This window comes from Podarcis pityusensis (genome assembly GCF_964106645.2).
Source record: "Podarcis pityusensis genome assembly, chromosome: 12".
Classification (NCBI taxonomy): Eukaryota; Metazoa; Chordata; class Lepidosauria; order Squamata; family Lacertidae; genus Podarcis; species Podarcis pityusensis.
This window is the reverse complement of record NC_138037.1, coordinates 9,860,856-9,884,238: the sequence shown is the minus strand read 5'-3', so window position 1 is coordinate 9,884,238 and position 23,383 is coordinate 9,860,856. Positions and strand designations below refer to the sequence as shown.

General features: G+C 43.4%; 1 protein-coding gene across 4 annotated transcripts in view; it reads right to left on the bottom strand.

Annotated features, from left to right (window-relative positions):
- Positions 1-650: 650 nt before the first annotated feature.
- Positions 651-23,383, bottom strand: part of LOC308459006 (sodium channel protein type 5 subunit alpha-like) — a 35,597-nt gene continuing 12,864 nt past the window's right edge. Inside the window, exons 9-24 of one of the 4 annotated variants that reach the window (XM_080973967.1) lie at positions 23,051-23,177; positions 21,463-21,701; positions 20,361-20,570; positions 19,364-19,717; positions 17,578-18,027; positions 16,062-16,196; positions 15,164-15,284; positions 14,145-14,299; positions 11,546-11,719; positions 11,162-11,284; positions 9,509-9,793; positions 8,579-8,632; positions 5,909-6,046; positions 4,346-4,450; positions 3,439-3,709; positions 651-2,587 (exon numbers count right to left, since the gene is read on the bottom strand). In XM_080973967.1, coding sequence (XP_080830093.1) covers positions 1,356-2,587; positions 3,439-3,709; positions 4,346-4,450; positions 5,909-6,046; positions 8,579-8,632; positions 9,509-9,793; positions 11,162-11,284; positions 11,546-11,719; positions 14,145-14,299; positions 15,164-15,284; positions 16,062-16,196; positions 17,578-18,027; positions 19,364-19,717; positions 20,361-20,570; positions 21,463-21,701; positions 23,051-23,177 — 4,173 coding nt within the window. In that variant the 3' untranslated portion in view covers positions 651-1,355. The remainder of the gene's footprint in view (positions 2,588-3,438; positions 3,710-4,345; positions 4,451-5,908; positions 6,047-8,578; positions 8,633-9,508; positions 9,794-11,161; positions 11,285-11,545; positions 11,720-14,144; positions 14,300-15,163; positions 15,285-16,061; positions 16,197-17,577; positions 18,028-19,363; positions 19,718-20,360; positions 20,571-21,462; positions 21,702-23,050; positions 23,178-23,383) is intronic. The other 3 variants (XM_080973966.1, XM_080973968.1, XM_080973969.1) reach the window with 3 other exon arrangements.

Sequence of the window (23,383 nt, the reverse complement as noted above, 5' to 3'; positions counted from 1 at the left end):
TTTAAGTACTGCCCAAAGTTCTTGAGCTGCTTTTGCAAAAGAAAAAAAGAAAAAGAAAAAGAAATCAAGTTTTAAAACTATTTTTAAGGAGATTCGCCAAAATGTAGACTTCCAACATTTCCCTAGACATTTTAGTGATTTCCACCCTGACAGTGATTCCGGTTGCCGTATTTCAGCTATGTCCAGGAAATTCGGGACGTACAGCAGCCCTAGATGAGCAACTTGCTCCCTACCCTTCTGCCTCAATTCAGAACAGGCCTACCTCAAATTAGGATAACTGGGATCCATTGGGACTGGGTTCGAATCAAACAATTTAAACTCAGACCCACTGCACACAGCTGCAGCCCAATCAGCAGCAGGGTGGGGCCCAAAGAAGAAGAAGAAGAAGAAGAAGAAGAGTTTGGATTTGATATCCCACCTTTCACTCCCTTTAAGGAGTCTCAAAGCGGCTAACATTCTCCTTTCCCTTCCTCCCCCACAACAAACACTCTGTGAGGTGAGTGGGGCTGAGAGACTTCAAAGAAGTGTGACTGGCCCAAGGGCACCCAGCAGCTGCATGTGGAGGAGCGGAGACGCGAACCCGGTTCCCCAGATTACGAGACTACCGCTCTTAACCACTACACCACACTGGCTCTTCCAGGCCCCAATTCTACCCCCCCCCAATTCTACCCCCCCAAAGAATCCCACTTTCCAGACTTAATTGGACGGGAAGGAAATCTTCTGGCAGCAGAGGGCTCAGCCTTAAAGTCTGGATGTTCTTCCACTGCAGACAGGAAGAATGCAGTTCTTAATTTCCTCTGGCTCAATCCACTGACCCAGAATGCACTGGTAAGTGCATTTCTCGTGTTTCCTGCTGGCAATGAGCACTCCCTGCCCTTGCTTGCACTCCCAGGTTCCGTGAGACGTATAGAAGACTCCCCACCAAATTAGAAATCTGAAATAAGAACCTGCGTGAACCACCAACACAGGGGAAAGGTAAACACTTGCCAAACTTCTTGGCTGGTGCATCAAAGGAGCCCTCTATTTCCAGACCAGAAAAACCATACTCTGGTCCCATAGGGGCCAGCAAGTTATATTCTCCGTGGGCTTAAGCTCACTTCGGTGCAGTAAGGAAAGAATCACAGTCATCACAGCAATGATACCCATGTCCGAGAGATGATTCTAACATAAAGATTATGATAGCCTTTCACACATCCTTCCCTTATCATGCAGCTAGGAAAAAATGAGCAGTGATAAAGGTAGTATGGTAAAAATAATGGCAGGTGTTCATAATTTGAGGGGTGGAGTCTTCTTGGATTCCTCAATAAGAGAACCATTGCTTGGTGTCTGAGTGGCACTGTGTCTGTTTAAAGCATCTACACGTTAGACCTCTTGCCTTTGTCTGTAAACAGCTGGCCATCTCTAGCTTTGTCGTTTTTAGGAGACTCTGCCACTTCCCCCTCAAAAGCATCATCAAGTTCTCCAGTAACACTGCGGTAGGATGGAGGAATAGATTCCAAGGATGTTGTGTGGGACTTGTCTGTGTCTGTGATATAGTTTTCATTCATTAGCTGCGCAAGGAGACCTTCTTGTTCCGGAGCATCTTCGTCAAGGATATCTCCATCGCTGGTTTTGTGTCGGTGTAAGAAAGAGGCCTGCTTCATGGAACGCTGGAGCAAATGACTCCGGAAGGCCTTCTGTATAACAGCGGCAGACGCCTCCTCGTATTTCCACCTGAGCGTGGTGGTGATTGGTTCGTAAGAAGCCTTGGACGGGTTTGTTGCCATGAATTTCTCCTCCATTTGTTGCTTAAGGGTGTCCATCTCTCCCGAGTCTCCAAGAACCCTTTTGGTGAAAGCAAAGAGGATGTCCAAGCAGTGGATCCTATCCCCAGTTACCATGGGAAGATCCATGGCCATCAGCTCAAGCACGTTTGGCTTCTGTATGCGCAAGGGCTCTGCCAGCGCATGAGCGAAGTTAGAAAGTTCGGAGAATGAAATAAACTGGGTAGCTTTAGGGTCAAACTTCTCCCACACCTCATAAAACATTTCGAAGTCATCGTCACCTAAAGGTTCAGTGCTCTCTTCTGTGGCAACGTTGAAGTTCTCCAGAATAACTGCAATGTACATATTTACAACTATGAGAAAGGATATAATTATGTAAGTAACAAAGAACAGAATTCCCACTGCGGGGCTGCCACAATCACCCTTGGAGAAAGTTGATGTCATGCCGAGGTTCGGGTCACAGAATGGAGGCCCAGTGTTCAATATGGGGCTGAGGAGTCCATCCCAGCCGGCAGACGTCGTGATTTCAAAGAGGCAGAGCATGCTGTTGGCAAAGGTCTCAAAGTTGAACATGTCATCAATCCCAGCCTCCTTTTTGACGTAGGCAAAGTTGGCCATGCCAAAAATGGCGTAAATGAACATGACTAGGAAAAGCAGGAGGCCAATGTTGAACAAGGCAGGGAGGGACATCATCAAGGCAAAGAGAAGAGTCCTGATCCCTCTGGCGGATCGGATCAGGCGGAGTATTCGCCCTATTCGCACCAGACGTATCACCCGGAAAAGTGTAGGCGAAAATGAAACCACAATGCCGGAAAGCAGGCTGCCTGAAGGGGAGAAATAAGCAACAAAAATCTTGAATGAACTAAATGGCTGCTGAGCAGGCTAATCCTTAATTGTTTAAAGTTAAAAGAAGTCCAGCAAGGGGTCACCTCTGCATTTTCTATTGTATTCCTAATTCAATATTGTTGCTGGTGTCTGATTCCTTCCTAGGGGCTTTTAAAACATAGTTTTGAAAGTGGGAGTCATAGTTCTAAAATGCCATGTATTTAATTTTGGGCACAGTTCAGCTAGAGTTGAGCACTTTGAAAATCCAATTTCTCAGGGTTTCCTCTCTGGTGGACTCCATATGGCAACCTCAGGGGACACATCCCTCTTTGGCCACAGCTCCCAGGTGTTCCTAGGACACCATACATTTACATCATATTTGACATATGTGGCTGTACCTAAAGAATTATCAGAACTGTTGTTTGCCCCCTGGCAGAGCTACAATTCCAGCACCCTTAACAAATTACCATTTATTGGATTCTTTGGAGGAAGTCAGGTACCGTATTTTTTGCTCTATAAGACTCACTTTTTCCCTCCTAAAAAGTAAGGGGAAATGTGTGTGCGTCTTATGGCGCGAATGCAGGCTGCGCAGCTATCCCAGAAGCCAGAACAGCAAGAGGGATTGCTGCTTTCACTGAGCAGCGATTCCTCTTGCTGTTCTGGCTTCTGAGATTCAGAACATTTTTTTTCTTGTTTTCCTCCTCCAAAAACTAGGTGCGTCTTGTGCGTCTTATAGAGCGAAAAATACGGTAATTCAAATGTGTGGTGTATGTGATGAGGTTTAAAATGCTTCAACTCTGGTTGGGTTGCTAAGAGCTAGGCAAGAACACATTGTTCTGTAGCGACTTACCAACAATTGACATGATCACGACCACCAGGTCAAAAATGTTCCATCCGTTGGTGAAGTAGTAGTATCTCAGAGCCACCAGCTTCATGACACACTCTATTGTGAAGACAACGATGAAGAGGATGTTTATTTTGTTAAGAACATATGTCTTCTCTTCAGACTGGTCGTCTGACTCCACCATCATCGTGACCATATTAAGGCAGATGAGGGCCATGATGGCAACATCGAAAGCTTGGCGAGTTACAATGTCGAAGAGGAATCCTTGGTATTTGTTCTAAAGGCAAGGGGAGAAAGATTCTCCAGGATTTGTGTAGAATCAATACATAGCTACCTGTTATCCTTCAATAATTTAGTCAGACAACAACTTACATCAAAATTTGCTTAAACCAAAAAGAAAGAAAGAAAGAAAGAAAGAAGAATCAAATATCCCTTTCAAGTGGAAAGAGGTGTCTTTCATTTGCTATTGGGGGCCTTCCCACAGCAAGTGGAATTTCGAGTTAAGTGTAAAAAAGAGAGAGGATATTCTGGCATTTTGATGAGAATGATGCTGTGCTGATGCCATGAAAATCCTTGCATGTCTGAGCTGCATTGCTTCCACAATAAACTCACATCTGGAAGCACCCTGAGCCCCGTCACTTCTTCCAATGTACTGAAGGAAATGTGAGATTGCTTACAATTTATCCAACGGAAGCATTCACTCACTGCCTTTAATATTTCCATTTAATTCCCTATTGCAATAACATACCAGAGTGCTCTTAATTCTCAGTCCCAAGATTAAACTTTGTATTCGCCAACTAAGTTTCCTCTGCCTCAATCAGTCTATTAATCATACATTAGCAGCCTTATTCCTTTTTACATTTCTGTTCACCTATTGGAAGTCTTTCGTCTAGAACAGTTGACATGTACTCACCACTGGCCGTGGGATGGGTTTTTGAGGTTTCTTGGACCCCAGTTTTTTCATGGCATTATAATATTTTTTTTGTTCCTCCGTCATGAAGATGTCTTCTCCACCAAACTGCAAGGAGATAAGACAACTAACATTATTGGGTGCAGATTATATATTGTTTGGCCACAAGAGGGGCCTGGGCACCAGAGCACTCTCCCCTCCTGCAGTTTCCTGCACAACTGGTGTTCAGAAACATGCACCTCCTGTTCTAATGCTGCCTTTTGCCACCAAAGAGGAAGCACAGGGCTGATTTCCCCATTTGGGATAAGAGATGCTTTAGGGATGTTGGAGAATTCCAACAAAAAAGGAAGAAGATATGTAAAGGGCTTAGTTTCATGCATTCAACTGGGATCAGAAACGGAAATCAGTCAATGAATTCAATTGGTATCTGTTTGCATTTTTGTTAATAATAATAATAATAATAATAATAATAATAATAAATTTATACCTCAACCACTCTGGGCAACTCCTAACAGAATTAAAAGCACGCAAAAACCTCAAGCATTAAAAACTTCCCTAAACATTCCCTAAACACTGAAATTAAAAGACGCCTGCTTCTTGGGAGAAAAGCAATGACAAACCTAGACAGTATCTTAAAAAGCAAAGACATCACCTTGCCAACAAAGGTCCGTATAGTTAAAGCTATGGTTTTCCCAGTAGTGATGTATGGAAGTGAGAACTGGACCATAAAGAAGGCTGATCGCCGAAGAATTGATGCTTTTGAATTATGGTGCTGGAGGAGACTCTTGAGAGTCCCATGGACTGCCAGAAGATCAAACGTATCCATTCTTAAGGAAATCAGCCCTGAGTGCTCACTGGAAGGACAGGTCCTGAAGCCGAGGCTCCAATACTTTGGCCACCTCATGAGAAGAGAAGACTCCCTGGAAAAGACCCTGATGATGGGTAAAAAGATTGAGGGCACAAGGAGAAGGGGACGACAGAGGACGAGATGGTTGGACAGTGTTCTCGAAGCTACCAGCATGAGTTTGACCAAACTGCGGGAGAGTTGGACACGACTAAACGACTAAACAACAACAAACATTGTTTCATTTCCTTTACACTGAAATGAACGTGAGTGGGCAGCAAGGGGAATAACATAGAATTTCGAAGAAACTGAACTGCAGTAGAACAGAAATGGCACAGACTGTGAAGGATACAGGTTGGAATGGAAATCACTGCCTTCTTACATCCCTAATCTTTCTGCTGCCTTTTTTCCTCAAAGAGGTTTATATCTTAACTTAATGCTTCAGTGCTTCAGTCAGAGATAAGGGATCTTTTTAGCTGTTATATGATGTCAGGTGACTGGCAGGTGGGCGTGGTTCTCCCGATACAGCCTGTGGGCCCAACAGAAAGGCCTGCTGAGTCTAATTAACCCTAATAAAGGTCAGAGTTTCCCCATCAAAAGCATGAATTTTCTTTCACTAATGGAGGCTGGTCCAATAGAAGGTACCCATCTAACTAGTCTGATTCTTCAAAGGTTCACTTTCAGCAGGCGTAAGGAAACAGAAACACTTCCTAGATACTTACCTTTTTCTTTTGCTGATTAAAATTATCAATAATGACGCCAACGAAAAGGTTCAGAGTGAAGAAGGAGCCACAGATGATAAAAACCACAAAATAGATGTACATATATTTGTTAGCTTCCCATTTGGGCTGGTATTCCACCTGCAAATACGAAAAGCACATTGAAACATGACTGAGAAAAGAAAAGGGGAAAAGGAGAGAAAGGCAATTAAAGTGGGCAGGTTTGTGGCGACCCCTTGTTAACATTTTCCTCATTGGTTGCCGTACCAAGAGATGGTGGCTGCCTTTGGAGCTAAGCAGCTACAGCACTGTCTCTGAGCAATTATCCAGAGAGGTTTGCAAGAGGGAAGTAGACATTTATCATGGGATCACTGAAGTTGCCCTCTGGCTCATTTATAAATCTCTTCCCATTGCCACAGTAAGTCACTTATGATGAATCTGCTTATAGCTCATTCTTTCACCAAGACAGTCAGAGCAGTTTATATATGGAGAGGCCCAGACAGGCTCCCATCCAGACTGCTTACAGGAGCAAACCTCTTTTGCTGCAGCAGTAGAACTGTGCCATGTACCTTTCATGGGGCAAGGAAAGCTTAACATGTTACTGCCGATGGGGGGAAAGGTTGGTTCAGTTTGCATTTAAAGGCAAACCTTTGTAATTTGCAGTTTCCAAAACAATATGCAAACTGAAACACAGCCATCCTTCAAAATTCACGCTTCTCCAAATTTGGCAATACAGATCTCCAACACGTGTAAAAACAATATGCACATACTAGGTTAAACTGGGAATATAAAAATGCTTATATTCATTAAAATAACAAACAAACATGCATTATATTTGGGGAAATTGCTTCGCAAAACTGTATACAGTGGTACCTCGCAAGACGAATGCCTCGCAAGACGAAAAACTCGCAAGACGAAAGAGTTTTTCGTTTTTTGAGTTGCTTCGCAAGACGAATTTCCCTATGGGCTTGCTTTACAAGACGAAAAACGAAAAAAACGAAAACGTCTTGCAAGTTTGTTTCCTTTTTCTTAAAACCATTAATACCCAGGGTGACTTCGAGGAGCAACTCATAGCACGCGGTGTGATAGCCTTTTTTGAGGTTTTTGAAGACTTTGGTGATTTTGAAGACTTTGGGAAAACGTGCTTCGCAAGACGAAAAATCCGCAAGACAAAAAAACTCGCAGAACGAATTAATTTCGTCTTGCGAGGCACCACTGTATCTTAGGCAAACTTGCACACAAACCTGTGTACATTAGGAGAAATTTGCTGATGAATTTTCAGGAGGGTTTTTGCAAAAAACGGAAACTTATGTGGAAATATGAAGAACAGAACTTAAGATTGGAAAACTGAGAAACTGAGAGAAACTGCAACTTACATTTTCAGCCCTGGCTACCCATTACCCTCCTAATATATATCTGTGTTGTATTCCTCTCCCGGACCTATTTTTTACTGTGGAGGAAATGTTATATAGATTTCCCAGTTTCCCCACTCCAGATGGGAAATCTGTGGGGAGGAGCTTTAAGCAGCTGCTGTCACTCTCAGTCACAACTTCCAAGAGAGACTGTTCACAGAGCTCCTTTGCTATGCCTAGTTTGGTTCCCTGCCTTCGCACAACACGTTTGTCGGAAAGCCCACCCCTGTATAAAACCGATCACTGTGGGAAAGCCTAACCATATTATACTGGAATTTAAGGAAACAGTGGTGCCCCACATAAAAGTACAACCCCAGTCTGAGAACTTTACAGCTCCATTATGCCTGTTTTGAATTGGCCCTTCAGGATCTCGTACTGCGTGGTGCAAAATTGATTTGTCTCCTGTTTGGGTTTTCCTTAACAATACTTGAAAGACTGTTTTTTGCCTGTGCTGAAGGCAGGCTAGCGAGACCTTTTGCTGGGTCTTGAAAAGGCAAGTGTTTGATAATTACAGTTAATTGACACTGCAGGAGCAAGACTGCTATGTACAAAGCTGACCTCCCAGGCTGTCTGCCCAATTTAACCCCTTTATTTACAACTTTGTTCTATGAAAATGATCACACTTAGGCACTCTAAGGGCCACATTAGATCATGTTGTGCTAAATGTTACCCTGCCTTGCTCCAAATCACTGGCTGCCGTGGTGGGTGGTTCTGGGAAATAAAGAACACTTTGATGGCAAAACAAGGGTGAATTCTACCAGATGTTACTGAGAGAAATGGAGGACATTAGACTGGATAAGCCTGAGCTAGACACACAACTGTCATTTTCAGTGGCAGCCATAATAATAATAATAATAATAATAATAATAATAATAATAATTTATTGTTTGTACCCCACTCCTCTGACTGGGTGTATATACTTACAGCATATACAGAAACAAAACATGAAACATTAAAAAGCTTCCCTATACAGGACTGCCTTCAGATGTCTTCTAAAAGTTGCATAGTTATTTATCTCCTTGATATTTGATGGGAGGGCGTTCCACAGGGAGGGTACCACTACCAAGAAGGCCCTCTGCCTGGTTCCCTGTAACTTCACTTCTCACTGTGAGGGAACCAGCAGAAGGCCTCTCAGAGCAACATGTCATACACACTGACATTAATTTAGTTTTACTCTTGAGCGGATTCCCTTACATTACTATTACACCACTGAGCAGGTGAAAAGAAGAGAAGAATGAGCATGTGCATTTCTGTGACTTACATCAGTTGAATCTGCTGCTGCGTACATTATATCCATCCAACCTTTGAAAGTTGCCTAGAGAAAAAACAGACTAATATAAATACGATTAAGGTACGTCAATAGGTGTGCTGAAAGAGGGTGGGAAAAACCTAGTGAATCTTTTTGAATTCTTTGCATCAGTCTTCACTCAGAATATATTGTGCAGATATCCACACCTGCCTTTGAGTAAATATAGGCCAGTGACCCAAAGGATGCTGGTTTCTTAAATATGACGCCAGTCCTGCTCAGCTCAGGCTGTGAGGCACCAGCATTGATGAGCTAGCCAAACTTCAGTGATAGAAAGCATGCTTTGCACACAAGACCCTTAGATTCAGTCCCTGACATCTTTAGTTGATAAACTAAATTGATTTAGCCAAACTCCAAATGAGTTTGGCTAAATCAAGCAGAGATGGCAAAAGGTGGTGTTTGAGATCTAACAGGCAAAGTAACACGCCACCAGGTCCAAAGGGCATTCCTGGAGTCCTTAGAGGATATTACTAATGTTTTGAGCAGAGAATGTTCAATATTTAACATGTATTTTTAAACAACTTGCCACAAAACAAAGGATTAGAAAGTAGTTGTGTTTGTTTGTTTGTTTGTTTGTTTGTTTGTTTGTTTGTAGCTATAAAGATTTATAGACCATTCAGTGACAAAATTCTCTATACGATGTACATAATTAACTTATGGCTATAGTTATTATAGACTCAGAAGAACAAGTGTTACTTAGAAAGAAAGAGAATGGCTTTTGAAGCAAGGATGAACCTATACACTGAGGGAGTTATTGCAGCAACAGCAGCTATCATAAAAGTCTTGCTTTTAGGTATCACTAAAGGCAACAGCACCAACAGTGAAGGTAGAAAGGAAAGAGAGAATGAGAATGCGGAGACAGATGCATTGTGCTATAAGACCTACCACTTGGAGAAGAGCCAGGTAGCCAGAGCCAACATTATCAAAATTCACTTTAACTGTAATCCAGTATAACATCCCATCGGTCCTGTTGTGCTCCTTACAGTCACTGAAGTTAGTAATTATGGTCTCATTTATGGTGGCATTTGCTTCAGTCATGTTAACGCATTTTCCAAACTTTCCTGCAAACAAGTTGACTCCCACAATGCTGAAGATGAGCCAGAAAATGAGGCAGACCAGAAGAACATTCATAATAGATGGGATGGCGCCCACCAAGGCATTGACCACCACCTTTGAAAGGTGGGGAAGAGGGGAAAGAGAAAGGGAATGAAATGATTTTTTAAAAGTCATAATAAAAACATCTTACCTTAAATAAATTAATATTCAATAACCCACCAGAATATAATAGTACACAATGAAATTAAATATCAGCAAACAATCTTTAAACAGAGATTTACTTTTAACAATTGTAATAAATAACTACCAAATTATAATCCATAAAAATATCAGCAAGTCACAATGCATAAAATACCGCAATACATACAAAACAAAGATGCACAACTTATAAAATTATTTTTGTAAAAAAATAAATCCATGAACTTCACCATAATATATCTAAATAACAAGAAGGAAAAAAGATTCCAGGGCAATAAACTGTGCCTTTCAACCTCTCTCCTCCCCCCCCCCCCAAATATTAATTGTGGATTCAGACTGCATACTGAATGCCCCTACTCAAACCCATTCATAGGAAAGCTATGTCAGATCAGATCAGCAGAAGTATATTTAATCTCAACAAAGCATGTTCATGTTGAAAGGGCACCTTAATAAGTTTACTAGTCCTTTCCACTGCCATCTAGACTCAGTCCAAGCATGATAGATTCAAGTCGGTGTTCTCATGCAGTGTTAGAGATCATGATGGGGCATAGAGAAGGGGTGGTCTCCTGGGTATATTTGAACCAAGTGGTAAAATGCTTTAGAGATGAGAAATAGCACCCTATGTTGCACACAGAACACAGTAGGGAGCTATTGCAGGTGATGGGACACCTCAGTGAAGAGGTGACTTATTTCAAGAACGTGATGGTGCTACATTCCATGGAGATAGCCTGGTGCCATTTTGAAACGTGTGCTAGCATGAATGTCTTCTGTATCACAGCAACAGGCTGCTCTTCCCCTTGAAGTAAATCTGATAAAGTAATTTGAAGAACATGGTTTGATCTCTGCACCCTTAAATCCACTCCCATGGTCCTCATACTCTAATGTTTCCATACTATTTACCGTCAAAGTTAACTACTGTGTTGTGGGTAACAAAGATGTCTCCTGGACATCTATTGCCACTGCTATTTTTCTAGAAAAAGGGGTGCTGGAACTCACCACAAGTGCCTCCCTTGTTCTCTTAGAATGGCAATGGCACCCACCTGAGAGGGGCTGGAACTGAGTTTCGGTGAGTTCTGGCTGAAAAAAAGGCCTGTATTGCCAATAATATAGAACATGTTCATAAAACTCTCATGACTCGCAGGAATCTTTGATGTGCCAAATGGGAATCCCTGTTCCAATCTCCTTTACCATCCCTTCATCACAGTAGCCTTCAAAAGAAACAATTTACAAACCAAAGGCCTTTTCATAGGGCTAATGTTCAGTGATGGCGTTCATTCAACTTACCCTCATCCCTTCAAATCGTGACAGGGCTCTTAATGGCCTCAAAGCTCTTAGGGTTCTGAGAGACTTTATGGGACCCATGTCAGATTGTCCAGCCAAAGTTGCTACGAGGGTTACTAAGGAGACCTGCAGAAAAAGTAGCGAGGGGAGATGTTCAGTAGCAAAAGCACAAAGGAACAATTTCACTATGTTTCTTAATCTGCATCCTTGCCATGCACAAACGTTTTTCATACATGCTAAAGCACCGCTTCAAAACAAAAGCATAAAACCGTTTTACACAAATTGCAGGGCTTCCCCTCAGGCAAGGAGAGTACAAGAAAGCCCAGTCGCTATACCTTGAAAGCTAACAGCACCCATTCCACAGAATGGTTCAAAGGCAACACTTACATCTACAATTATGAAATCAAGCCAGCACCAAACATTTGTGAAATATTTGTGGAATCCATAAGCCACCCACTTCAACAGCATCTCCAGGATAAAGATGTAAGTGAACAATTTGTCGGCATAATCCAGCATGATTTTAACATTTGGTCTCTCACTCAAGTGTATATCTTCAAATGCCTGGAATAAGAAAGTTAAGATGTATCTTGCTACTGATCAAGCAGAATTTTTAATTTGCAGACTTCTTTACAATCTTTCTTTAATTGTGTGAATGTACTGCAATTTTCCAATCCTACTGCATAACCAAAATACTGGAGCTGTGCCAAACATATATATATCTCCATGAGAACTGGGGGGCACAGGACACGACAAATGAGTGATCCCAGGCAATCATGTACTAAATGCAGTGATGTTACTACACTGGCAACCCATAACATAAAATACTCAGGATGGCTTACAATAAAGTAGGGACGCTTAAAATTCTCTGCACCTGAATTTTTCCTGGATTTTGTTTGTTCCAAACTATCTTACCCAGGTTGTGGAACAATACCAATCTATTAGCAAAAACTTGCTATTCTTCCATGCTGATTTCCAGATTTTACCTGGACCACTGTCAATGTGACATTTTGTGATGGTTTTCAGTTCTTTCCAACCATTAAGTGGGATAGCTCAGTCGGTAGAGAATGAGCCTCTTAATCTCAGTGTCGTGGGTTCGAGCCCCACGTTGGACGAAATATTCCTGCAGTGCAGGGGGTTGGACTAGATGACCCTCATGGTCCTTTCCAATTCTACATTTCTATGATGTAATGCCTTCCTCCTCTCCAGGAGGAGAATGTGCACATGTATTCATCAATATTTATTTAGTTATTTGTTGTCTTTATTAGCTGTTCTTCTTCACTGAAGATTCCAGAGTGGTATACAATAGGGCTGCCATATTTCAAAAGGTGAAAATCCAGACACCAAAGTTGATGGGCTTTTTGGGGGGGGGGGGATTTGCCATAAATAAATTGATGGTAAACGTGTTGGCAGGCCTGCCTGGCTTTTGACTTGCATCCTGTGGCGAAGCCACTGGTGCACTGGGCTCAGCCGAGGCGCCAAGACTGTGTTGCCCTCTTTGCTCCAAGGCTGCCCCAGCATGCAGCTGGCACAAGCATGGCTTGGGGTGAGCACTGCTCCCCAAAGCCTCCAGCTGTTTGGGGTTTGGTGAGATGGGAGGCACAATTTCCAGCCAATCCCAAGCCTCTGTATTCCTCCCCGGGTTGCCTTGCTGCTCTTCCCACCGGGCATGCGGCTGAGTCTGGCACACAGCAGACGTCGTGTCTTCTCTGGCCAGATGCACTTTGTAGTGCACCAGACACAGGAAGGACAGCCAGGGTGCGTCTCAGCGATCCCACAGGGAGGCTCAATGGGCACCTCGGGCTGCCTGCTGGGGTGAGGCCGTCCTGGGCCAGTGAGGCAGCCAACAAAGAAGGCCCATCCGCCCCAGCTCAGCAGGCGAAGCGGAGCATGGCACTGCAGCTGGACTCCTTTTTCCCTGAAGGCTGGTGTGCGCACACTTGGAGTCTCCTAGTTTCCCCATAGTGAGGTGTCCCAGCACCGACCCCTCTCAGAGAATGTTGAGGCAACATTCCCAGGAGCCGCAGGGACCCTAAGGCCCACCCAGGAGCTCCCTGTCTGTCTCAGCACTCTGCAAGGGCAAGGGAAGGGCCAGATTGGAGGCGTGGGTCCCCTCAAGGACTTACTCCGCCTGCCTCGACAGAAGTGAGGGGCACCTGCCCAGCCAGGCTCTAGCCAGGCGTGTGTCCGTCCGTCCCCTATCCCACTCACTTAGGCATTTGCTTCCTTTTCTGCCTTACTTTTGCTGCTGCATCTGTGACTGGAGCTGTTGGGGAGGCTGCATTGGGTTGCCATACGTCTGGGTTTCCCCAGTCATTTTAACCCTTATCGGAAATTTTCCCCAGACACAATTTCTGAGAGCCCAATCCCTTCTATGTCCGGGAAAACCCAGACGTATAGGCAGCCCTACATACAACAACTAACCAGCAGGTGACATGATTATATACAGTAATTCATTAAACTAACGAGCACATTAAAACTACTAAAACACTTGACTGGTGAAATACAGTACAGAAAGGAATCTTGATATGGTGGCACGTGCCATGCTGGTAAAAGAATAATGGGTCCACCATAATCTCAGAGAAATTTGGCCTTCCAAACAGTGTTCCCAGGTTAAATATATATCCAATGGTGGTGGTGATAGAGGTGCATGAGTATTTCCCCAAACTGAAAACCTGATCCAAGCACCCAGTCAGGCTTCATTCTCACTGCAATCCTATGCACTCTTACCTGGAAGTGAGTTCCCATTGAACTCAATGGGATTCATATCAGAGCAGACATGCATAGGATTGTACTGATCAATGGTGCTTAATACCATCTGGCTAGAGCTCAAATTCCCAAATCAGTAAAATATGCCCCCTGTGTTTGCCAGCATTATTTCATCTTGGAATGGGGTGGTGGTTTAGAAATATCATCTTTCTTTTCTCTGCTCTGTCCAGTGTGCCACTTAAGCCACAGAGTTTTGCATGTGAGAATCAGATTAACATACCAGAGCTCCGCTGCTCAGCAGAATCATGAACACAATGAAGCTTTCAAACCAGTTGTGCTCTACAATTCGGTAGCATGTCTTTCTTAGGTTCCACCATAATCTGCCTGGAAACTTTTCAGTGTTCACCATACACCAAGGATAACGCTGAGCAAATTCTGAAAGAGACACACAATAAATAATAAACCACATTATGGGGTTAGTACAACCCTTGTACAAGTTAAACAGTACTGGCAAGGGGACTGACTTTTAGCATGCATCCTGCAATTAATGAAAGCTGGTGTTACGGAAAAATCTAGGTGTGAGGCTGCTCAGTCACCCAGCAAATAGCTGTAGACCAAAGTTTATTGCGCAATAGGTTCAAAGAGCAAATTTGAACCCCGAAGATGGGGTGACAAAGACTTTTAAAACTTTCTCACCATATCCCAGAACACAGTTCGCACAGCGTCATTGCTACATCATTGCTACATCACTGACATGTCACAAAAGGGGAGGGGTTAACCTTGGCAAACATGTTCAGACAAGTCCTTGGTACAAGACTAGCATAAGCAGACATGGCAGGGCAATAGAAGTTCCTTTGCATGTCTGGAGCCTGAGGCGAGTCAGGTGATAAGATTTGGCTTCCTTTGGCTAACAATGAGCCCAGCAATTGTCACCTCTGGGAACTTCCTGGATTCCTTTTTCAAGGGGAAAATAGCTTTGAAATGGAGGAAACTGGGAAAGGAGATGATTTTATATTATTCCTAAAGCTAGGCAACCTCCCCGAGCCATCAAGTCGACAGGACACATTCAGGCATAATATTTGTAATATTTAACTTTAAAGATGTGCCCCCCCCAGTAATTTCCATAACACTGGTGATCCCCCCCCCCCTTCCCATCACTGCTCTCGCTTACATCATTGTCAGCAAGTGGAAGCATCCAAAAGAAGACAAGAATCACAGGCTGGCCATTTTGGGTTGCAGCCCCGTGATTCTGAAATTATGTAGCCCTGCCTTGAATAAATTGATAAAGTGCATCCTTACTTTCGGGAAAACAATTATCTGGCTCCGAGTCCTCAGCTAGTTCAGGGATCTGCTTCAGGAATTCTTCTGAGTTTGCTAGGTCCACGGTGCTGCCTTCTGAGCAGCTAATAATGTCAGCTCTCTGCAAAAGAAAAATAGAGCCTTGAGTTTTCTTGTTTACCAGGCATTGTCTGTCGGTTTTGCCTAACAGGAGTGCAACTAGAATTTTATATTAATGTAGTTAGCAGCCACATGTGGATTTTAAGAAATTTAATGCTTGGCATATTGGGAGGAGTGATTTTCACATCAGGACCACGGTGCATGGGAATGGGAGATTTAACCTTTCAATTCCTAGGTGAAATCCTGACCAAACCCAACCTCCCTGCACCACAGTGCAACAATTAGTCACCGGAGTCAATAGGAGGATTTTTTCCTAAGGCTAATCTTTGCACTGGGAGGGATGTATTTTAGCCACGGTCATAAGGGTTAAAGGGTTAAACCTCATCTCCCCACATGGTATGGTTTTGATGCCTGGTATTAAATAAAACAAAATCAGTGACACGCTTGCTGTGTGATTAATGTAACACATACAAATTTCTGATCTACAATATCCATTTCAGCACCAAAAGAGGTTCAAAGGCTCTGAATCAGCATGCCTTACCCCTCAAAACAAGCAGGCAGGCAGGCAAGCAAGCAAACTAACTAACCAAACAGTCAAAGGAAGATACTCAAAACAACCTGCTTGGGTTTCAATTCAACATATTGAATGGTGACGTTTCAATTAGAGTTGTGACGTTGTTTGTTTCGTCCTGATTTTAATGCAACCTTTCTTTTTTACCCAGTTCTGCAATCAGGGCATTTTATCATCTGGATTATCATTATCTGCTTTTGCTTTTCTTTATTGGTGAATAACTTTTACCTCTTTTTGTTTTGGTGAGGAGGACCCAGCTTTCCAATGCATACTTGTTTCCCCAGGAGAGGAGATTTCAGATGTTCGGCTCCAGGCATCGGAACTCTTGCTCCGCTCTCCTCTCAATCGCAGCTGGTTTTCCTGCTGAAGATAAGCCACATTCATCTGCACTCAGGATCATGCCAGTTGTATTTGTGTGGTTTTTTTTGGGGGGGGGGGCCTTTCCCTCCTACTGCTAGTTAAAGCCATGGGAGCTAAAGAGAGATGTATTTCTGTGACTCAAACAAAATTAATGTCATCTGTAGGGGAGTGGATTCTAATTGGGACTGTGGCAGAATTTCCCCCTGCACTATTTCCCAGTGAAAATCTCTTGCCCAAGCTGGTATTTGCCTCGCAGAGGGAAACATACAGGTATCCATAATGTAGTCGTATGTTGTGCCTCGCAGGGCAAATAGCACTGGAAGAGGACATTTTCATGCAAGCATTCAGGAAAAAGATAAGGCCTCTTCCCCTCCCACTACATTCCTTATCAGAACCCCCACAGCCCCTGATCTCCCAGCATCACATATAGTTTGGCCTTCCAGCAGGCAGCAAAACCAACAGCTTTATCAAGTGCTTCCTGAACCACGGTTCATTGTTGGTGAGCTGTGGTGGGCCTATTGGGTCACGTTGTGTATGAGTAGCCTGTACCAGGTCTCTAGGTGGAGTAGCTACAGCACACAAGGGAAATGCACTTTTGTTTCCCTGGTTATTGCTTCTTCTCAGTGCCATTTTCCTTCTCCGCCCTGATCCTCAGCCTCACTTGCCCGACACTGCCTCTTAATCTGATTGGCTGCAGCCACCAATGTGGTTTTGTTTACAAAAGTTACCAGGTTAGATTAGCGTCATGATGTTTCATGATGTGATCAGTCAAATTTCTTCGGAATGGGCAGGGGGTGGAAGGAAGCTGTGCTAGGAAATGAGGTGAACAATTAAGAGCAAAAAAGGGTGTATTCCATATTGAGCTTATTGAAGGAAATGTGGGGATGATGATGATGATGATAGGAGGAGGAGGAGGAGGAGGACTGATCATGATGTGATCAGTCAAATTTCTTCGGAATGGGCAGGGGGTGGAAGGAAGCTGTGCTAGGAAATGAGGTGAACAATTAAGAGCAAAAAAGGGTGTATTCCATATTGAGCTTATTGAAGGAAATGTGGGGATGATGATGATGATGATAGGAGGAGGAGGAGGAGGAAAATGGCACACAGGACTGCATTGAAACAGCCTATGAGCAAAGGTGAGGGAATGCAGCTGGTAACACTGTTAGGGCAGAAGCTAATCTTGTTCCTCATGAGGTGACCTCCTATCAGCACAATCACATCATTGGTTCTGCTTCTCATTAATTCTACAGTGTGACAGAATGTTCAGAAAGTGGGACAGAATATTGAGGACTGACATTAATATGGCTGTCTCCATTTCTGTCCGCTGCAATATTTGTCCGCCTTTCCTTGAACATGGCAATGTGGCCTTCAGCTGACTCCTTACCTTCTCTGTATATTCTGTCTCCACGGCTGCCCCCTGCTTCTCATCAGCATCTTCAGAACCCTCGCTATCGGACTCGGGGGCAGCAATGGGAACACAGACAAACACATTGGGGTTGCTGATGAAATCATCCGGGATATGAACTGAGCACCTCTCCCCGTTCTTCTCGATCTCTCTGTTACCATGACTCTCCTTGAAGTTCGGGAGATCTTTTCGAAGCTCCAGCCCGTTCTTCTCAGATTCACATTTTATTTTCTTCTGAGCTGCCTTCCGCTTGTACCCAAGAGCTTTGAAACAAAAAGCCAACATTGCCTGTTTTGCTGCATGCAGCCCTCGGTGGATCCGAGCGAAGGCAATTTTAAGGTTGTTCGTTTCTCGGTCTTCTTCCGGGAGTTGGAGGAGGTTGTCAGTGCTGAACGAGTTCAGCAGCAGGGCGATGAACAAATTGAGCACCTCAAAGCAATGGAAACAGCAAATGTTTAACAACATTTCTAGCATAATTGTTTTGTTTTTTTTTTCTGAAGAGAAATGGAAACACCCAATTCTGGTGTGACCGGGACAAGGAAACCAACCAACAGCCAGGGATAGGCAAAATTTGCCAATTTTGGTTTCTCCCAGTTTCTCATTTTGTCAACCTTAAGTTCAGTTCTCCACATTTGCACATCAATTGACGTGTATGGGGGGTTTTATTTTTTTAAAAAAAACACCATGAAAATTCATCAGCAGTTTAGTGTAAATTTATTGTGATATACACACTTTGTATGCAATTTTGCCTAATATATGCATTTCTGGAAATCAATTTTCTGTAATATAATGCATTTTTATGTTAGCTTGATTAACATATGCTTTTTAATGCACATTTTACCCTAGTTGTATGCATTGTCTACTCTTAAAATGATACATCTGTTTTCATTCTTATTAATTCTTTGCAAACTAGTTTTAGAGCATAGGTGGAATGAACAAATATCGACAAATTGGAGCAGAAAATCTGCCTACAAAGCCAGGTAAGAGTGAGAGGCAGGTAAGATGCTTTACTTCCTTCTCCTGTCTCCTTATTATGGAATTTCATTTCATTTCCCAATGGCTTGAGAAAAGACTGAAAGATGTGAGAACATAAGAACAGTAAGGTCCAGTCGCGGATGACTCTGGGGTTGCGGCGCTCATCTCACTTTACTGGCCGAGGGAGCCGGCGTTTGTCCGCAGACAGTTTCTGAGTCATGTGGCCAGCATGACTAAGCTGCTTCTGGCGAAACCAGAGCAGCACACAGAAACGCCGTTTACCTTCCCGCCGGAGTGGTACCTATTTATCTACTTGCACTTTGATGTGCTTTCGAAGTGCTAGGTGGGCAGGAGCTGGGACTGAAGAACGGGAGCTCACCCCGTCGCGGGGATTTGAACCGGTGACCTTCTGATCGGCAAGCCCTTGGCTCTCTGGTTTATACCACAGTGTCACCCACGTCCCTATAAGAACAGTAGAAGGGCCCTCCTAGATCAGGTCAATGGCCCATCTAGTCTAGCCTCCTGTTCGCACAGTAACCAACCAGATGCCCATGGGAAACCTGCAAGCAGGACCTGAGTACAACATCACCCTCCCCACTTGTGATTCCAAGAACCTGACAGAAGCAGCCCAGGACAGATTTTCTGGAATACTACCATTCCACGTACTTGTCTTATTTTAAAGATATAGCATGAGGATGGACTTTTCAAACACATTTCCCCTTTTCATTAACAGCAAAGCAAAATTTTGATAAAAAGGGGAGGGGAAACCAAAAGGTATCTGTAAACTCACCACTAAATTTCCAATCACCATGACCAGCAAGAAGACAAGCAAGCACATTGATTGCTCATTGACCACCATGCAACCCCACATGGTTTCAATCCATTCTCCACACAAAATTCGGAAAATAACAAGGAAGGAGTGGAAAAAATCTTGCATATGCCATCGTAGTCTGCAGTCATCGGCCAATTTCTTACAATGAGTCTTATAGTTGCCCCCAAATAGCTGCATTCCAAATACAGCGAAGATAAAGACGATAATGGCCAGAACGAGGGTGAGGTTGCCCAGAGCATCCACTGAGTTTAAAATTATCTTAATAAGGGTGTTTAAGGTTGGCCAAGACTTCGCCAACTTGAAGACTCGCATCTGTTAGGGAGGAAAGTATTGTATTGTTAGATAACCAAAGAACAGAACAGTTTGGCAGTTTCTATTTTTTGTAGCCTTCAGTTCTAACTCTGTTTATCCTTCTTTTCAGCTTCATCTTGCCTTTTCGTTCTCTTTTGAACATATTGTTATTTATTATGTCCGACCCTCAGCAGCCAAACAAGTGCCTATGGGGAAGCCCCAGAGCAGAACATGAATGCAGTAACACACTCCCACTCATTTTTCCCTAGCAACCAGTATTTAGAGGCATGGTCTCTGCGATGCTGGAAGTAATATTTGGCCATTGTGTCTAGTGGCCACTGATAGCTTGTCTCCTTCATGTCTCTCCCAAGCAGCACAGCACAGGGGCTGGCCTTGGGCAAGTATTTTCAACTCCCTTCCTGGTCCGGAATGCACCGGGTGGCCTTGGGGAAGTTGCTGCTTCTTGCCCTCAATTTCCTCTATCTGAAAATAACATCCCTCACAGGGCACATCTGGAGATTAGCAAGTTAAATCTTTCACAGTGCTCCACAGATGTATAATCAATAGTGATCTTCTGCAAGAGATGTAGCTCGTGGGAAATCCTGTCCTATATGTCCATGAAAAAAGAAAGGAAGGAAGAGGAAAAAAGAGAGCGAGGAATTACCAGCCTCAAGGTCCGTAAAACTGTAAAATTTCCTTTCCTGCTGCCTTTTTTCCCTGATGCCTTATTCTCTTTGGGTTCACTGCTCAGTTCAATGATGCTTATGAAGACAATCACACTGTCAAAGATATTTGAGCGCTGCTGAAAATAATAATAGGGATCCAGCGCAATGATTTTCAGGATCACTTCTGCAGTGAAAATTCCGGTGAAAATCTGCAAAATAGAAGTGGAGACGTCAAATCTGCATGTTCCAGAATCCTCTCTCCTCATGCCGGGGTTAGGGACAGTTCACATGACAAACAGGCATTTTGAGAAGTCCGCAAATCCTTCCTGGGGGGCTCCATTGCGGTCTGGCACTCCCTCCATCACCCTTCACAATCAGACAAGGGAGGCCCCTTGGGCTGTGTCCCGGGCAGCAAAGGAGGTCCTTGGGCTGAGTTTGCTGCCCAGCCAACAGATCCTGCCAGCTCGCTCAATCAGCCAATTGTGAGTGGGCAAGGGGGTGGGCCACTCCTGGAGGGTGGGCTCAGTCCGCTCCCTGGGCATATAAGAAGAGCATGTGGCTTTTTCCTGGCAGCCACTCCTAGAGTCAAAGTGAATGGCAGCATGTCTGCCACCTTTCCTTTGGCTTGCGCTATTAGACAACATTGTGAGATTTACAATATTAAATATAATTTAGTTTCATTTGCAGACGATATTCTTTTGTTTATTTCGTACTATTCAGGCTAGTATTCCCATCTTGATGCAAACAATAGGTGCTTTTGGTAAAGTATCTGGTTACTCTGTAAATTGCTCCAAATCAGAACTGATGCAAATAAGTCAAAACCTGATTACCCATTCATCCAAGGAATATAAATTCCAGATTTGTTCAAAATCTATTAAATATCTAGGTATGCTAATACCAAGAGATATAACCGTTTGTCATAGTTAACAGAAATAAATTAATAAAGAATTTTCTTCAGATAGTGATAGGTGAGAGTCATTGAACCTTATACCTTTTGGGGAAGGGTGAATGCTGTCAGAAATCGATACGATAATAATAACAAATGCATAAAAGCTTATTACATGCTGATGCAGAACATCCTGCTTGCCAGAATTCGCTTACCTTGTTGCCTATCCCAAGCATGGCCTCGAAATCAGGGGACATTTTATAGTGTTCTAGCGCCATAAATAGAGTATTCATCACAATGCAAACTGTGATTGTGAGGTCCGTAAATGGATCCATAACAAAAACGCCCACATTCTTCTTTATCTTCAACCACAGTGGGCAAAAGTTCCACACAAGATACTTTGCAGCCAAGTTCTTCAAGAAGCGGGGGCACTTCTGATTAGATTCTTCAAGTTCTAAACATTAAACACAATAAAGTAAGGTCCCCCCCTCCCCATAAAAAAAAAGATTTAGAAACACGCGCTTATGGTCAGGAAGTGGGATCAATAAGTACTTGTGAGAACAACTCCTACTGAATCTGTTGATGCTCCAGCAGAATTCTTTTTAAAAATGTACGATCAAGGACTATTGTAATTGATATCTCTGTTAGAATTCCTGCTCCATGATTGCAGTCATGGGATTGTTGTCTTTCACATGATGGTATATGTTTTGACTCCACAGAGTGGGAAGTGACGGAGTCAGGATGTTTGTGTTACTGTGTTCCGTGAAGTGGGACTATTGTCCTTTGTTCTTTTTCTCTTTGCTGTCTGATGCTAGAGAGAGAGGGAGCCATGTTGCAGTGCTCCGTGTGTGTTTATATGTAAATAAAGTAGATTAGCCAAAATGCTGAGTTGCTGAGGTCTATTATGCAACTGCGCAAACTCTGCGGATTCCTAAGTGTGCCGGTGTCAGTTGGCATCAGTCGCTGTGATGTTCAGGCTGAAGAAAGCTTTTGAAGCTCCCGAACGATCGACCAGGAGGGAGAGAACTTGCCAGTCGGGCATGTGTCTCTGCCAGGGTCCTACTCGAGTGTAGGCCGAACTCCTAACAATCCCATGGGCCAGTTCTTTGTAAGACCATAGGAAACTATTTTATGTCAGAAGCTTTGTCCAGCAGGTTCAGTGGCTTTCAGGAATCTTGCCTAGCTCTTCATGAAGACACCTGGGATGAACCTGGGGCTCTCCACATAGAGGGCATGTTTCTTTGACCACTGAGCTACAGCTCATGTGACTGTATTGCTATTCCAATTTCACTAGCTTCCTATCTGTTTCTGATCCCAAAGTGCTAGCTAGTTACCTTGAAAATCCCTAAATGGCACTTCCCGCCCTACCAGTGGGGAAAGGGTGAGAGAAGATCTACATTTATTTTATTATTTTTATTTCTTAAATTTGTATACTGCCCTTTATATGAAAATCTCAGGATGGCTTACAGCAAAAAACATACAAACATACAAAATTCATATGAAAAACCAGAACCAGAACAAAACAAACCCGTAGCCCCAACTCCCACATCAGGAACAAAGGGACAGTAAAGGTCTACATTGGGATCGGCTACCCCTGTGATTCCTGCCACCTGAAGCAGTCGTCTCATCTTGCCTCAAGGCTGGGCCAGCCCTGAATCCCTATTTAAAGGTGATATGCAACACAGGAACAATACATAGACCCAAGTGCAAGTGCTAAATCCGCCCATTTATGGCATTTAAAGCATGTCCTTAACCTTGGTATCCAACCACTATATTGGCGCCCATGAATATGCAACAACATACCTTCCAGCGCACTGGTAATGATGCTGACTGCACTTGCTGCCCTTTGTCTTTGAAGTGGGTGATTATAATAATCTACTGAGAGACGCTGAGTTTGGAACCTCTTGTTGGCTTCATCACAAGAAGTAGTCTGTTTAAAGATGTAAACAACATGTCTAGTTATGGAAGCTTTATGTGCTTCAATCTCAGGCAGTAAGAGTAACAGATATGAACGTAAATATGATTATTGCAAAATTCAGCAGACCACACAGTCTTAATACATTCGGAGGAAATGTCGAGTGACAATGAGTATTATTGTTCAGTCATTCTAAGTTTCATTTTCCTCTCACTTCACTA